General features: G+C 39.2%; 1 protein-coding gene across 1 annotated transcript in view; it reads right to left on the reverse strand.

Moving 5' to 3' along the window:
- Positions 1-8,487, reverse strand: part of IPCEF1 (interaction protein for cytohesin exchange factors 1) — a 44,427-nt gene extending 35,940 nt beyond the window's left edge. Inside the window, exons 1-2 of the mRNA XM_081319409.1 lie at positions 8,437-8,487; positions 2,974-3,023 (exon numbers count right to left, since the gene is read on the reverse strand). Of these exons, the coding sequence (XP_081175535.1) occupies positions 2,974-2,997 (24 nt within the window). The 5' untranslated portion in view covers positions 2,998-3,023; positions 8,437-8,487. The remainder of the gene's footprint in view (positions 1-2,973; positions 3,024-8,436) is intronic.
- Positions 8,488-18,440: the final 9,953 nt, after the last annotated feature.

Consider the following 18,440-nt stretch of genomic DNA (forward strand, 5'->3'; position numbering starts at 1 on the left):
CTGTCCATTTCCTGCTGAATAAGCTGGAGACTGGCATGTCTGACACCCTGCTAGTCATTAGAGTGAATAGAAACTGACAAGCAGTTCATGTGACAGAAAGGGAAAATCTTACTCTTTGAAGTCATTTTTACTTCCCCCTCCCACATCCTTGCACAGCCTTCCTGTAGGTTGCAGAGGAATTGAAGCTGGCTAAAGAAGGAGTGTCTATGGAGATTCTCAGTCATCCAGGTCATAGTTATCTACAACATAGTTTTCTACAAAACAGTACCAAGAAGGCTCCACACCCATTTGCACTACTCAAGTGACCCTGACAACCCAGATAAACCTCCAGGTGGGCTCAACGACTCGCTAAAAGAATGCAAATGACCAGCTGTCTTCAAAGAGTATGAATCCTTCCATTCCCCACCATCCAGTCGGAGCTAAAGAAGCTTCTTGGATGAGAAGTGATATGTCTTCAAAGAAAACGAAGTCCAGTTGCCTCGTGAAAAAGCATCTTTGGGACAACTAATGAAGGTGACTTTCTCTGTTAACCTTAGTCTGTGCTCCTTCCCCAGCCCACCCCACAAGATTAGGGAGGGGCAACTATAATTTTGTTAGATAAATGTGTATGCCACTGTATCCTTTCAAATTCAAGCTAGCTTGCAACAGTACCATATGTTATAAAATGTCCCTGGTAAGAATAACCCTTTGGACCATAAAAAAGGCTGAGCACCAAAGAATTGAGGCCTTTGAACTTATGGTGCTTATGGTCCACCTAATGAGAGGACTCACTGGAGAAGAGCCTAATGCTGGAAAAGGTTGAAGGCAAGAGAAGGGGAGGACAGAGAATGAGGTGGCTGGATGGAGTCACTGAAGCAGTAGGTGTGAGCTTAAATGGACTCTAAAAGAGGGTAGAGGACAGGAATGCCTGGAGAAACGTTGTCCATAGGGTCATGATGGCTTGGACACGACTTCGCAGCTAACAACAACAACAAGAAGAATAACCCTACAACCATTCATAACATATCAAAACCAATAAATGACATTAATACAGAACACACATGAATATACCAATGATGAGCAACCATTCCAAAAGGTCCTCTGGAAAAGTTTGGTCTTCACCAGTTTCCAAATACAGTACATACAGCATGTCCTGTTTGGCAGCCCATACCAACCCATGGCTCATCTGCAGCCACTGATCCATAGCAATGGCTTGAGCTCGCTCTGTTCCATGGCTAAAGCATTGCAGGTGATCGATGCAGTGGACAGGAGCAAATGAAAGAACAAAGTGGCACAGAGCTGTCAACGTATCTAAAATTGCTTCTGGCAGAACTCCCTCCCATCAGCAGCAGGGACAATAATTTGTGCTTTATTCTTTTCCACCAGGCAAATGAGAATGTTAATGGGAGGGAAAACTCAGCCACCAATCATTGTAACTTAAGTGGCCCTACGGTAAACCGCCAGGACAATACCATTGTAATTTTCACTGCCATCAAGTACAGACATAGTCATTATGAAACAGCAATTCAAGCCATCAACCTGGCTACTTCACTACTGCCAATTTTCCAGTAAAAACTGAGGAGCTGCCAGAGAAAAGGCCCAAGAGCCACTTTGCCAACCTTTGGTGCCTTCTATTTCTGAAATGTGGTTGGGATTTTTAAGCCAACTGCTTAATACATAGCCATATGCTATGTAATTATTCACAGTATCCTGTGCACCAGAGGGATTGCACACCCACATTTTTGAGAGGAAAATAACTCAGAAAGGGAGAAATATTTCATAGTTTGTTGAGTTATGAAAACCAAGGAGATGGATAACGGAATGGATCATCTAGAATTCTGATAAAAATAATTCTGTATTCCAACACCTTGTTGAGGCTTGTTGCTTTAAATTAACCCTGGAAAGGTTAGGAAGAGAAAAATCTACACGATAATATAACCCAACAGTTAATGGGTTTTTTTTCAAGTGGATTTGAGAAAACCCATCCATGAAGCTTCAAATCTGCCTCATCTGTATTAGAAAAAAATGGTTTATATATATCCTTCTAATTTCAGCATTATTCTTTTCAGCAGCGTAATACATCAGTGCACCTAGTTACCCGAAGAGCAATCTACATTGCATCGTATCATTGAAAAGGAGCTTGCTGACCAAACCAACCACCATAATCTCTAGGAGCCAAGAGAGCTGAAGATGCTATTTTAGAGACAAATATTGAATTCAAGAAGGTGTCATCAGATCACATCTTGTTTCAAACTTGCAAATCAAGAGGTGACCAATGCAGCCATTTTGGAGTAGAAAGCATTAGATGTTCATTCTTACCCATTTCTCTGCAAAGATACTTATTACCTCAGGAAGAAAACTTCCCATTAACCATTCTCCCATAGATATTGACATGTTATGGCAGTGTATGGAGTGTGTGTGTGTGTGTGTGTGTGTGTAATGGCAAAATGGTAATTGTGACCATTAGAGTGAAGCATTTTTAATATGTCTATATAGTGAACATTAAAATGGGGTGGGGCTTGAATCACATGAAGACAGCCACCATCTTGATTTTTTTTTTAACCTTGCTGCAGATACTGCTGGTGGTTTTACAAGGAGAATGCAACCCACTATTAGGAAGTCAGCAACTGTACCGTGTCATTTTTCTGTATATAATAAAACTTCTGTATCTCTTTTGGCATTAAAAAATGCCAAATGCTGGTTGCAAATACTCTCATCATATGGTCCGACCTTTGACTGTCATCCATGATGCATTGTTTACTAAGTACTGTATCTAAGTATCATCAGGCAGTGGCACTTTGGAAAATGTCCTCATCTGAAAAAATAATTTACAATGTTCCTGCCAAAGTCTTTATCCCCCTTGGGTTCTTGAGAGTTTACTGGATGATTCAGTGGGGACAAAAGAACACAGAAAAGCTTTTACCAGGTAATTTTCTTGCTAAATGAATAATATTAATTTCTTTTCTCTCCTTAATATTAATGTTGCATACTCACCGTGGCTTTGCCATCAGCTGCCATCCAAAGTATTGAAATAAATGGAGATGCTGGAAAAGAAAGACATAATAACATCTTAAATACTAACAATACTAGGAAAATGCTTGTCATTAGCATTTACTGGACATACTGGAGTGTTGCTAGTTACACTGCAGTGTATCCCATGCAACAGAATTCAAATAACTCTCTGAATAGCCAGCCTGCAGAAGGAATACATTCAGTCCCTGAGGCCACAGATTCAGGACTGAACCAAGGAACCAAAGACAAACAGCCAAAAGAAAGACACCCCCCCCCAAAGAGGGAAGAAAGGGGTTCCTTTCACATATAGCACTGAACTTGAATTCTTTAAATCATAATTTGGTGGAGCAGTGGGCTAATGCCTCCTTAAGTAACACCAGCTGCCTGCAATTAGTGCAGGTTTGCATCCCACCAGGCTCAAGGTTGACTCAGCCTTCCATCCTTCCGAGGTAGGTAAAATGAGGACCCAGATTGTTGGGGGCAATTAAGCTGACTTTGTAATAATGCCGCTTGGGGTGTGTGTGTGTGTGTGTGAAAGCCCTAATAAGCAGGCATATACATAGAATGAAGGCTACTGCTAAGCTTGTAAGCCGCCCTGAGTCTTCGGAGAAGGGCGGGATATAAATGGAATTAAAATAAATAAATAAATAAATAATTTGTTGACCCATTAAAAAAAATTGTCTAGTTGATACATGATGGGTTAGCCCCCAACCAAATGGGTTCATATAGGTTGTCTAAAAATGAGTAAACCACCCTCCTTCTAGTTCCAGTAACTGACTATATAAGATGTAGCTTGGGGAAGTAGGGTATAGAGGCTGAAACCCACGAGGACAAAGGACAAAGAATAAATAGTGAAAACAAGCAAAAAGGCTCCCCAGAGATTCACAACTATAGCACCAGATTACAGTGCTGTTCTCTGGTTCTTCAGATAGGAATAAAACATTTTTCCCTCTTCTTCACCCAACCCTCTGACTTAGAAACCAAAGTAGGAAATCCATTGATGTGTGGGGCACTGCTGCAGGAATCTTTGTTCTGAGCATAATTTTTACTCTGTGGGCAATAACAACAACAGAGTACATATCCATTGTGCTTAAAACAGGAGCACCAACAGTGCACACTGTGATGTTAGAAAGCTTGGTGTATTTTTTTTTTTCATCTATAGCTCTGCAAAGGCAGGCTGCAGTTTCTAAAGTTTAGAAATTAAATCTCTGATTGCCACCTTCACTCTGGATGAAGAAATGTCTTTGTTTTTATTTTTATTTATTTTTTCTTCTTCAAATTGTTTCCCATTCTCCCATGGCACTGAAAAAGGCATATAATACCTAATGTAACATCTATGTAGCTGCACAGCTCTAATTCTCCACCCATCGACACAACTAGATTTTGAATTATTCCTTCTAGTAAATGATGATATTAAGGACAGAAGCACATCTTAATAAATCACAGAAGCCTCAATTACTCAGAAGTGCATTGTAAAAATATTCCCCTCCGCCTTTTCAAAAATATTTGGCCTAAGGAATGAAAAGTTAACTGAACAAAAATTAAAATTACTTTATATATGGACAGACATTTACACCGACACACAGGTCCAAACCTCAAAAACCTGGACTTGAACAAGTCAGCTTCATGAGAAAAACTTTGATGCATTATTTTTAATTTCATAAACCACCGCTGCTAACAATAGATCAAAACACTCAGGTTATCGTATTTAACTATAATGAATTAAAAATAATAGAGATGTTAAAGCTGGCTACAAAAAAGTCTAAAACAAATAAAGAGGAATGCTATAAAAAACATTTTCAGTGCTGTTTGAAAATTGCATCCCAAATATAAACAGATAGGAAACCCTTTCTCTGATATACAGTAAATATTATAAGGAATAGCAAACATTAACCAGAAGAGAAACAATACAACAAACAATATTTTCATCATCTGAAACCTATAGGAAGCAGTGAAGAGAAAAATGGTCTGTAGTGAAGTGCTACAATTCCCATTGCAACCAAAAAAGGGAAGTTACAAACGCCACCTTTAAAATAGTTGTGTGTTTCCTACCATGTCTGATGGCATCTGGCTCTAGTGGTCTAAAGCTTCTCCCAATTTATCAAGGACACACTTCCTAACTAATGTTATAATGGGATTAGTGTTGGGTCTGCTATATTTGTCTGAAATTCTACAAAAGAATCTGAAAGAAGATTCACCAGATTCCATGGCGGCAGATGGAAATCATATTTACCTTTGGTTGTTTTTTTGTTGTTGTTGTTGTTTTTTTGCTATGTCAAATAACTCAGCTTTGCTTAACCTTTAGAAACTCAGCTGTTTGCTGAGAAACATCTTCCTTTCTCCAAGCCTTCCTGGAATGACTATGTCGGTTTGCAATGTCATGAAGTCAAATGACCAAACTAGGAAATGCAGAGAGATGAAAAGATCCCTGGTCTGCCTTGTGCAGTTTAGTAATTAAGTGAAACCTTCCTTACAGATTTTTTTTTCTTTTTTCCTGGAAAAAAAAAGGAGAAAATGGAACCGAACCTGCTCATTTCTGTTAATGCACATCCCTCGGTGGATATGTTGTTATTTTCGCCATTCGATCGTGTCTGACTCTTGATGAGTTTATAGACAAGGGCTCTCCATGCCTACCCTGTTGAGCCCAGCTCCTTTCAATTGTTGGATGTTTGTGTCAGATTGGATGTTATCAAGCTGGCGTGTTCTTTGCTTGCCCCTTCTTCTCGTTCCATTAACCATTCTTTAGCATCACTGCCTCCTCCGATGAATTTGCACGCATCGCATGGCCAGAGTAAATCAGACGTAGCCTTATGATTTTAGCTTCTGGTGATGTGTCTGGTGGATCTCTTTGGAGGAAAATAGCCTGTTTTGCTTTCAGCAACATTCACTGGATTGCTTGTGGCTGGACTGTATTAGGTCACTGTCAGTCAGTAACTTTATCAAAACGGAGGCTCCCAGATGATTGGGATTACATAGCCAATGTTTGCTATTGTGGCTATGATAGTCCAGAGCATACAGAATGCATCCAGGAACGGCTGCCGGAATTGGGTATGTCTAGTTTAACGAAGAGAAGGACAAGGGGGGACATGATAGCAGTGTTCCAATATCTCAGGGGCTGCCACAAAGAAGAGGGAGTCAAGCTATTCTCCAAAGCACCTGAAGGCAGGACAAGAAGCAATGGATGGAAAGTAATCAAGGAGAAAAGCAACCTAGAACTAAGGAGAAACTTCCTGACAGTTAGAACAATTAATTAGTGGAACAACCTGCCTCCAGAAGCTGTGAATGCTCCAAGACTGGAAGTTTTTAAGAAGAGACTGGACAGCCATTTGTCCGAAATGGTATAGGGTTTCCTGCCTAAGCAGGGGGTTGGACTAGATGACCTCCAAGGTCCCTTCCAACATTATTATTATTATTATTATTATTATTATTATTATTATTATTATTATTATTATTATTATTATTATTGTTGTTGTTGTTGTTGTTGTTGTTGTTATTATTATTATTATTATTATTATTATTATTATTATTATTATTATTATTATTATTATTATTATTATTATTATTAGCTTGCCCTGGCTTGAAATATTCCATTCCTTTAACTCTCTTAGTATCATCTGGGGTAAAAAAACAATTCATATGTTTCCTTGTGCGACTCTGAGAAAATGCTCTGATCATTGCTCTTTGGCTATAACAATAACTAATTTCTAAAAGAGTACAGCATGACAAAAGGCCCTTCAAACGCTAAGGAAGGGCTGAAACTGCCTGAATTTCCAGTGCCACCATGCATTCAGATAAGTAAAATCTTTAGCTGCCCAGTCCAGACAGAACTAAAACCGTTGCCTCCTAAATCATCTGAAAATACCCCCTTGGCAAATCCAAATATGAATTTCCAGGTTAGAACAGAAATGAGGACTTTATTATGTAAATAAGGGAGAGGAAAGTCCTCACTGTTTTGTTTTGTTAACATTGGTTTCAGCTCTTGTAAGGGCAGCTAGAATTTATTCTACCTTTCAGTCAGATTTGTAGTTGTCTGCCAATATTAGATGGGTCAATCCACTAGGGCTGGGGCATAGTTTTAACCAGTAAAGGTAAAGGTAAAGGTTCCCACACACATGCGTGCTAGTCGTTTCTGACTCTAGGGGCTGGTGCTCATCTCCGTTTCAAAGCCAAAGAGCCAGCGCTTGTCCGAGGATGTCTCCATGGTCATGTGGCCAGCATGACTAGATGCCAAAGGCGCACGGAACGCTGTTACCTTCCCACTGTAGTGGTCCCTATTTTTCTACTTGCATTGTTACGTGCTTTCAAACTGCTAGGTTGGCAGAAGCTGGGACGAGTAACAGGTGTTCACTCTGCTACGCGGCACTCAGGATTTGACCTGCCAAACTGCCGACCTTCTGATCGACAAGCTCAGCGTCCTAACCCACTGAGCCACCGTGTCCCTTTTAACCAGTAGGTAAAGCTATTTATCCAAAGATTAGATACATCTTAATTGACTCCTACTTCCCATCAAAGTATACATTTGTAACACAGCGGGTAACCTCAAACACAATTCTTAACATTTTCTTTGAATCCTTTCTAAGATGATCCTAGGTATCATCCTCCTGCCTCATCAATTTTTATTGGGATTTTTTTTTTGCTAAGAAGTCCACAGTTCCTATTTTGCATAACCTTTCCTAATAATCCCCCCTTCCATAATACAATAAATATATTTTAAAATATTTACCTTTCTCGGTGTGGTGGCAGAGCAGTTAGAATGCAGTATTGCAGGCTAACTCTGCCCACTGCCATGAGTTCAATCCTGACCAGCTCAAGCTTGACTCAGACTTCCATCCTTTTGAGGTTAGTAAAATGAGGACTTTGAAAATCATCCAGGGAGTGCTGTAAAGCACTATGAACCAGTAGGTAAGTCTTAATGCCATTGTTATTGCTATCTATATTTCTTTGATACATATTTCCAACCATAACATTTGTACGGATTTTAAGTTGGAGTGAGGAATAATAGATATTTCTATTGTCATTTATCTATCCTGAAAAGAATTCCATTTGGCAGATGATGTTACTTCTAGTTACTTCTACTTCAAAGAAATCCATGTTGATTTTTATGTACAGCAAAGCTGATAAGAAGATTGGGAAAGTATTTATACTGATGGCAGAAATGCAGTGCTATTATGTGATAAGGAAGAGTCAATTATTTGTAATATTGTAAGATTTATTTAATAGGTGCCAAAATGTACATATACCCAGAGAGTGTGATTGATGCCTGATGCCATTGCTAACTTGGAAAGAAAGTCAGAGTTGCTGTTTGGGTTTAGAAAAAGTACAAAATTTCAACATTACAAAAAAGCTTCCTTGAATTGAGAGGGAGCTACTCAAAGACTTCTAACCAGCTCTGCATAAGAATCAGAGTTAATAGTGAAAAATACATCAAATTAATGGATTGCTTACCTGCAGCAAAACAAGATATGCTTTTGTTATTGCATCTAAAATGCTTGCTTCGGTGGTAAAAACCTGGAAAAAAATAGGGGAGAAGGAGAGAGTAAGAATCATTGTGGAACAATCAGAAATAATAACACTGGAAAGGAAGTAACTTGTATAACGTGTTTCCTGTTAATTGCAAAAAAGATTGAAAGATTGAAAGATTGTTGAGCACATGTTGAAGTGACACTTTGCCTAAATGAAGAGACTCCGGTTTGGGGTGTACCAATCAGATCATAGTGGTTAATTCTGATGAATTGATAGGTAGAATACAGTGAGAGGATTTCTCCATTAAACACCCAGAAGAAAGATGATTATCTAAGAAATGAAGGGTATGAATTCATATGGTTAAAAGCAAATTCAGTACAAAAATGTACTGCCTGGTCTGACCTGTTACCATTTGCTGAAGTTGCTTATTATAAGGCTGTGCATTCCAATACAGGTTTCACTCCATTTCAAGTAGCTAATGGTCAGACCTTCATAGCCATGCCTGAACTCCCCACCAAGGAACCTTAAATTCCCTCCTTGCAGCGATCGATTAAGCAGTTACAGAATACCTGGCCAGTAGTCAGGAAAGCTTTGGATGAAGACAGGGAGGTGTATAAGGCTCAAGCCGCTAAAAAACATATAAAGTTGGGGACAGGGTATAACTCTCCACTAAGTATTTGCAATCTTTAAAACCTTTGAAGAAATTAGGCCCTAAATTTGTAGGACCTTTCGCTGTCAAGCACATCATCAACCCTGTGACGGTTGAATTGGACTTGCCAAGAAACCTACAGAAAATCCACTTTGTTTTCCACCACAGCTTACTCAAACCGGAGGTTACCTCTAACCTTAGGCCTCCTGCACCTCAGGTGCCCACACCTATCATGGTTGAGGGTGAACAACACTTTGAAATTAAAGATATTTTGGATTCTCGAAGACATCATGGAGTCACTCACTACCTAGTGGCCTGGTACACCCAGAACGAGTGAAACATGTTAAAGCCCCTAGATTTATCAAATGTTTCCATGCTAAATATCCAGATAAACCTGACTGATATGTCTGTGTTGTTTCTTTTCCCCTTCCTTTTCTGTTTTCTAGATGGATTTCCTGTTCTTCTAGGGGGGGTGGGTATGTCAGGTCCCCAAATCTTTATTGTTTTCCCAGCATATGTGCTCTTGTTTGGGGCCTGCCATTCTGCTGGGGGGATTTGCTTTTGCTTAGGATAACTTTCGCTTTCCGCTTTTCCTCTCCCGCCCCCCCTAGCCACTTAAGAGAAAATTGTGTCTCCCTTATCAGGGAGACAACTGCGGAGAAACGAAATTGGAGAAGACCCTGAAATGCACTCCAACTGTGCCAGTTACCCAAACATCATGCCACCTGTGGATTGGCTGGATTTCAAATGAACACTATGACTTTGGTAGGAGGAAGAAGATTGCTATTTTAACTATACTGTTTAAGCGGGATTTTTCCCAGATCTCGCCTTGACATCCTTACTGTCACTAACCCCTAATAAAAGTTCCTTTTGGGACAATGCCTGTTTCAAGAGTTCTGGTTTCTTGGGTGGTTAGTTGAGGTGGGTCCTTACATAGCCTTTTAAATTGATCTCATTTATTTCCTGATTTATTTTTTCCTTCTGTCCGGTACAAAAAATAGTAAAGACCATTTTTTGTTATTTACTATGAGGCTGGCTTTCACCAGTTGCTTAATTTGTAATTACCTTTTTTCAGGTATAATATGTGAAAGTGACAAGCACATATGAAATTGTTGTCTGTCTATTCATTACTTTAGTAGGCAGTTTGCTGGTTTATATCCAAAAAGATAAGCAAGTGTACTTCATTAATTGGAATAACTGTTAGGACTTTCTGATCGTTTTCTGTTTCTTGAAGAATAATTAAGTAGTGATCAACTAAAAATATATATATATATTTTATTGAAAAGTTTTACAATACATTTTTAAATACAAAAAAGCCCCCCCTCCTCCCCTCCTAAAAACATATTTTAAAAAACAGAAAAACAAGACAAGAAAATAGAAACCAGACAAAAGGCCATAAAACAATGCATAATTATAAATATTAAGTATATTTGCAATCTTAAGCAAAAGTTCAAAACATCAGTATTTATGCCTTGAAAAAGTAATATAGAGAGTAATATAAGATTACTTCATTAATATCAGTAAAAATAAGACCAAATTTGAATAAAACAATGTTTAATTTAAAAATTCTTAAGAATTTTTTTTGTGCTAAATTTGTGTTGCATGATTTTTGCAGCCTAACTTCCATTGAAATGTCATTGCCAAAAAGATGTACTTTAGTTTTATACCATTTTGAAATAATAAACCTGACACATAACAATAAATACTGAATTAACCTCTTGCACTGAACCATTGTATATAACCAGAGGAAAATGAACAGTAAAATCCCTCTAAAATTGATTAGCAAAAATTCTTCTGTGCTTTTCCATTTTTCCTCATTTCTTATTCCCTTATTTAAAATTTCATATAAAACTGAGAATGCCCCAAAAGATGATAATATGTTCCAATTTGAAATTTCTCCAATACAAACTAGAAAAATTTTAATTTTTAAAGAAAAGAGTGCCACACCTATTTTATTTTTAGAATTAATTCCTGTAAATGTGTCAAAACGCTTGAAACTTGTAATCAATTCTTCTGCAAAGTACATTAAGCAGAGCTAAATTTCCCATCAGGAGCCAAGCTCTCTCTGCCTGCCTCCGCTCTTTCTCCCTTGAACCAGTCATATTTAACTTAGTAACTGGGATAATCAAGGAATAGGAGAACCGGAAATGGAGGCAAACATTATTCCCAGCTTTTTTTTCCAAACTTCTAAGGAAAGTTTTATATAAATTTTTGTGACAGTTGTTATAGGATGTCTTAGTATCTATGAAGAAGCATAACAGGCTGTCTACAGCCCTTCTGAGTTCTGAATAATTTCTCTCCTAGCTTAAATTGAAGAACATTGCAATGAGGGTTATAAAACACTTCTGGTCAAGGCTAAAGTTAAACAGTGTAGAAAAGCAATCCACAACTTGAAGCAGAATCCAAGAAACATTGAGATGTGCCCTTTGTTTTTGTGCAATCTTACAGGTGAGACCTGGTTTGCTGATCCTGCTGTATTTCTATATTTACACTAGGCATTATATAATAATGTCTAAAATATTATAAAGCCAATCAAAGTTTCTAGGGCATGGGTATAAAATTCAGGTTGTTGGATCTTTTCCCAATCAGCCAAACGGATGTCGCAAAACATAAGCAACAAGTGCAGATAAATACAACTGTGTTAGACAACCATCCAAAAACATGAGAGTATGCACAGGCTTAGCTTTAAAAGCAAATTATCAATTGTGCAAGTTCTGACAACGAAGGATATGCTCATCTGTACTTGTTTTGATTGCAGTAATAAAATCTTTATTCTGAACCTGAACTGTTCTGTTAGCATGTCCCCTACATTTATTTCACTATGAAAGTTAAGCACAATCTGAGTCCAACGAGCAGGCTAAAACCCAGAGGAAAAGGTTTCTGTTCTCGGATTAAAATACATGCACTGAAGGCAGTAATTCAGAAATAAGCCCCTTTTTAAACAAGTTGACTTATTTAAGTCTCTCTCCTTGAAATCAGCGGGAATGTAAAATGTTTAATTTTCTCTGGGCCGTGCCCTATCTCCTTGCTGCTTATCTGCACTGCAGAACTAAAGGAAAAGAGGAAGTCACACTGATCTTTGAAAAAAAGGAAAACGGCAACAAAACTGCTAAAGCCTGTTCTCTATCATTAATTCCAAACAATTATTTTACAGTAAGCACCAGAATGGCATTTGAGTTTTAAAAGGAGCAAATTGCACATACCGGAGAGCTAGGGGTTCTAAAGAATCTGCCGGTGGTCCCACGTTCTCTCCTTTCTCAAAGGAGACAGGAAGCTTTGCTCATTTCTTTGAGTAAGAAATGTTCTGCAATGAAAGATTACACAAGAGGAAGCTGGAGGAAAAGTCTTGAGGAGGCAAACCAAAGGCAATAGCTTCGTTGGTATAACAACCGTAGAAAACCATATTTTAAAAAAAATTCCATTTATATCCCACCCTTCTCCGAAGACTCAGGGCGGCTTACAAGCTTAGCAGTAGCCTTCATTCTATGTATATGCCTGCTTATTAGGGCTTTCACACACACCCCAAGCGGCATTATTACAAAGTCAGCTTAATTGCCCCCAACAATCTGGGTCCTCATTTTACCTACCTCGGAAGGATGGAAGGCTGAGTCAACCTTGAGCCTGGTGGGATGCGAACCTGCACTAATTGCAGGCAGCTGGTGTTACTTAAGGAGGCATTTGACCAACAGGCTTATTGCTCCAAATGGAGACATAGCATGGAGTTTTTCTCCTTCAAAGTTGGTTTTGTGCAGTTGATGAGATGAATGCAAGAATAGCTTACGTAATTCATTTATCATTTATTTCAGTGATACATACGTGGTAAGAAACTAAGGCGAAAAAAACACACCAAAACCCTTTCTCTAGAAGACTGGCAGCCAGTTATATTTATCAGTTATTTGTCTAAGATTAGAACAGCCCTCTTCCACTCTCAATAATTTATTTATTACCCAGAGAGGTTTGTTAATATTTGGAGTGCCATCAAAATATTTTCAACAAAGGAAAGATAAAAGCATGTCCTCCATGACAGAGATGGGATCAAAAGCTCTCCAGATGTTGTGAAGTTGGAGTTTCCAGGATCACAAAGCTTTGTGGCTTGGCAGAACTAACCTAAAGCATCACTTGCTATCTTGTTAAATGTCTTACAAAGGACAAGCAGAAATCTTCCTAATGGCACTAGGTTCATGCTGTGCATTCAAAATGTATTCCTGTTTCTTGCTTATGCACTGTTTTCTAAAGTACTTTTGTGTTAGCTAATGAAGGCTGGTTGGTTAAGATCACAATCCAGCCCAACAGCTTACCACTTGTTCCTCATTATGTGATAAAGCAGGTTGCTGCTTACATTACTTCACTAACAGAGATGGACATGTTAATATTATTCCCAGAATTGCAGAAGAAGCACTTCAGATTTGAACAAGTGCAGTACTTCAAGCATTATTCAATAAATGACAAGTGATGCTTTTCAGGATTCAATGTGAACCAGAAAAAAGAGTTGCAAATACTTTAAGATCACTTCTGTTTTAAATGTCTTAACTACAGTTTATTTTCAGGCTCACTGAAGTGAGCCTGAAGTGCAAATTCTGTGCACTACAAAATTTATACTGTGTTTAGCGGGTCTTCTTAACAATTGAGAAATGTGATTGTATGCTACAGCAAGGCATATTTTATAGTTTTTTATTTTTATTTTTGATGACATTGGTTTTACAAGGAATTCAGTGAAGAAGTGTTACCTGTTATTTATCACTTGTGAGAAATTGCTACTGTGAATTGTCTAATTCTTTTTTGCTACAAATGTAGTGGCTTAACTAATTCACTGCATGAAGGGTATAGTCTTAGTAAACAATTATTCCCAGAACCATATAAACAAATTGCAGGCTCGCACATTTATTTATCTAGATATTGGACTAAAGTAATCAAGCTAACAGTTCTTTAGCGTAAGAGTTGGCCCATGCTTAGGAGCAACAGAAATTTTGGTCTCTTACCTGGGAAACTTTGATTTAACAAATCATGGATGATCAGACATAGCTGAACGTGCAAACCCTTTTTTTGTACATCCGGGAGGAGTTAGTACGTTCTTCTTGTTTTAAGTTATCTCAGTTTCATATTTCATCCAAAAGCAAAACAGCTGTTTAACTTAAGGAGAGTTAGCTTAAATAAGTTAACTTCGAAATTCATTGAAATATGCTAAGTTGCAAACAAACCACAACATGGTTTTAGTAAGATATTTGATAGCTTTTCAAAAATTTAATTCTAAGTTTTATCCACAGTTTCTAGTTTCAGAAAATCTGGCATACTACAATTAACAAGACAAAAAATTCAGGTTTGTTTATCCCCAAACTCATAAGTCTAAAGCAGGGCTTTTCAACCACTGGTATGGGTACCACCTGTGGTACATTGGCACCTGGCAGCTGGTATGTGACCATCCTATAAAAGTGGTAGCAGGGGAGGGGAATGAGCTGAACCAGTGGCAGCACCACACAAGCCTGAGCGAGAGATAGCCGGAGCTGCAGGGCTGTCAGGGCTCAGCAGAAGCGACAGGATCAGAGCTTTTTCGGGGCTGTCAGGGCTCAGTAGAAGCACCAGGATCAGTGTCAGGCTCCAGATGGAGCTGGGCGCTGATCCTGGCGCTACTGAGCCCAGAAGAAGCGCCGATCAGCTGGAATGTTGCAGCATCTCCGGGGTCTTGTGATTTACATTCAGATGCTTGGCAACTGATTCATATTTATGACGGTCACAGTGTTCCAGGGTCATGTGAAGTGACCAAAACCTGCTGCAACCACCCAGAAGATGGGGGGAATAAAAACCAAACACCCACCCCACCCCAACCCCACTGCCAATCCTCAACAGAAATGCTCACAACAATGAAAACCTCGGACCGGAGGAAGAGTGCCGCCGGGCAGGCGGGCAGGTGTCTTGCTCAGCTGTGGCATGGGGTGCACTTTTTTCAGTGCCATTGTAACTTCAAACAGTCACTAAACGAACTGTTGTAAGTTGAGGACTACCTGTACTTCATCACTTTTTTCCTTTTTTTTGTCATCAAGTTTTTGAGACCTTGCTAGGCGACTGGTGGTACTTGGATGTTGCCATATCCTAAAAGTGGTACAAAGGTTGAAAAAGTTGAAAAGCCCTGGTCTAAACTAGAGGAAAGCAAGCAGAGAAACATTTTTGGAACTTGGAATGCTAGAAATCAGCCAATCAATTTGTCAATCACAGCTAGTTGAGCAGTGGAAAGATGCTTTTCATTCATCCGACCTGAACCAATAAGGAAACCTTCATTTCAGTGGGACCTCGTGATTACCATGCAAGACCTAGAAAAAGATGGGTCTTCTTTAGCAGGCTGCTTACAGGTATACAACCATGCCAGGTTCAGAGCATTTTCCCCATTTTGGGATCCAAATACTGCACAGTATACAAGACATTCTTTCCTGGAGAAAGATTCATACTACATTTTTCCCCCCTGGAGAATTTTTTAAGCTTTTCTTTGATTCAGGCTTCTCCTATTTCTGTACATTCTATTAAACCAAGAATGGGCAACCTGTAGCAGTCCAGACACAGACCAGTTTCCATTCACTTTAGCCAGTAGAGTGACATGTAGTGGATCACATGCTAGCATATCACGGCAAATATTGTGCTAGCTTATCACACTTTGTCTTTTAATATGATACACGGTATGACCAATAAACACCCACCTTTAGAAATTGGTAAAGGTGTTTTGTCTGATGTATTGCACAATAAGGTCTTTATGAGTCAGCTTTCCAACACATTTGTTCCTTCTTCTTTTTTTCCAAAAAGTAATTACTCTCAGATCAAGCTCCATCCTGGTGGCTTCATGCAATCTTTCTCGTAGTGTCCTTGTCAAAAAATATGGAACTGATGTGTCATGGCTTCCTTCCAAAATTCTCTTCCAATTCCCAGCCTAGGCTAGATCCCTTATGTTTTCTGATTGTTTCTTCATTAAGTATATCTTGCTTAGATTAGGCGGGGTTGGCTGAGTACTAATAAAGATGGATGATACCCACATTTACATCTCTGTGGTAGGTGGAATCTGCTATTAGTTTGTCAACTGCAACCAATGTAAAGATTTTCCCCACCCCATTGGAGCTCCAAGCCAGCTGGCAGAGCCAGGTCTTTAAGCAACTGCAGAAGATTAAGAGGATTGGAGCCAACCTCTCTCAGGGGGGTAAGAGGTTCCAAAGAATAGAAGCAATGGCAGAGAAGGCTTTTTTCCCTGGACCCCACCTGCTGGAATACCCTGGCTGATGGGGCCTTCAGCCTGCCTCTTCTGCCAGAATGGGTGGAGCAGGCCAGTCCCAATGGGATGAGACGATCCAACAAATAGGGCTTTATTGTATCCATATTAACTGACCCAGTTTACCTTGTTTCTCTAACAGTTTGTCACTTGCAAGGGTTTAAAGCCCTACAGAACTGGAATAGATGTTTTCCCACTCCTGAGCTGACACACTCCCCAGCCCTCCTTCTGCTGACCAAAACTGCAAAGCATATCATTGGTAGCTGAAAGCATAAAGATCAGCTTCAGCTGTTGGAAGATTTTAAGAGCCTGTCCAAAATAGTATAGGGTTTCCTGCCTGAGCAGGAGGTTGGACTAGAAGACCTCCAAAGTCCCTTCCAAGTCGTCGTCGTCGTCGTCGTAGTAGTAGTAGTAGTATTCATTATGGCACAATCAGCCAGATGTTCAGACTGGATTTGGCATTTTTGTCTACCTATCAAGTCCTTACCAAGGACCTGGGATAGGCAGATCTGGATGTTTGATGGTGTTACAGATATCATCACAGGATGGAAGCTGTTCCAAGTAAAGCTGCTTTTTGCAATTGATTGATGGTGAATTTGTCAATGCCAATGGTGTCCAAGTGGTGCTCTGGGATTGCACCCAAGACGCTTATTACTATTGGTACTACCCTTGATTGCCTTTGCCACGGTTGTTCTATTTCTGTTTGTAGGCCTTTGTATTTTATCTTCTCCAGTTCTTTCTTCTATTCTGCTGTCTCCAGGCAGTGCCACGTCCACTATCCAAACTTTTTTGTCTTTCTTATTGACTATCCAAACTTATTATTATTATTACTATTACTATTATTATTATTATTACTATTGTTGTTGTTGTTGTTGTTATTATTATTGTTGTTGTTGTTGTTGTTGTTGTTATTGTTGTTGTTGTTGTTATTCCATGGACCCTGTTTGAAGCCATGGCAGTCAGTTCACTTTCCCCTCTAGCAACAGATTACACATACCTTGAGGCTGCCCTCTGACAGTGTCACATTATGGAGAAAAATATTTGTTTAGCACCAATTTAGCTAAGCTTGACATAAAGCCTCTTTCACCGACAGGCTAGAGAACAAGATGAAGGCAACGTCATGGAGGGGAGCAGGACAGAAGAAAGGTATGGCCCATTGCCAAGCCATGTTTGTCTTGTGGTAAGATTTTCAAGGTGGGGGAAGTCCTCTCCTCTGCTGTTTTTAAACCCACACAATGTGCCTTAATGAATGACTCAGCCAGCCCATTTGATCGCAGAGAAACCTCCCCAGGTGGAATGATTCAGACAGCATGTTGCCCTCTCTTTGACTTCTTCTCCAAGTCAGTCAGTCACCCCCATCTACCGCTGGGATACAAATAGAAACTAAAGTCACCCACCAACTTTAAAATGTTGCCTCCTCGGGCAATTCACACCATTCAAACGTGGGCAGTTTCAAACATAAACAGATTGTTCTGTTTCAAACTCACTTTTTCCACCAGAAGATTATTAATGGCTGAAACAGATCATGGGACAGATCTAACTTTTTCCCTCCCGCCTCCTAAAAGCCTTCACACAGGAAGCCCCTGACTATTCTGTAAATAAGTGAGGAGGGAGCCGGTGATTAGTTTCATTAGTGATGAAGATAAAGAGGAAATGTTTTTCATCCTCTCACCTGGGCAATTTTCCTAATGAGTTATCCATGCATAAATAAACATGCTATAAGGAATTAATCCAATTGCTTGAATGTATTGTGATGCTAGATGCTTCACACATTACATAAAATGTACCTGGCTAGTTGGTGAATCAGTGCCTTGTGTGAAGGCAGCACTTGAACTGGGTATGGATAGCCTTAGGGAGCAAAACCACAGTTATCAACCCTTGTGGATAAGCAGATTTCAAGTTCATGGTGTCTATTTTTTTTCATTCTCTAATCAATGGAAGTTTTTCAGACATTTAAAGTGTACAGTGCTGTTTCTTGGATATTTGAGCACAAAAATGTACATTTACAAAATCGTGTTTCCTTTCATTTTTTTAAAAAAGCAATGCAACTTCTAAATATAATATTCAGATATATTTCAAGATGGGACTTTA

The sequence above is a fragment of the Vipera berus genome, assembly GCF_964194415.1.
Source record: "Vipera berus genome assembly, chromosome: 1".
Classification (NCBI taxonomy): Eukaryota; Metazoa; Chordata; class Lepidosauria; order Squamata; family Viperidae; genus Vipera; species Vipera berus.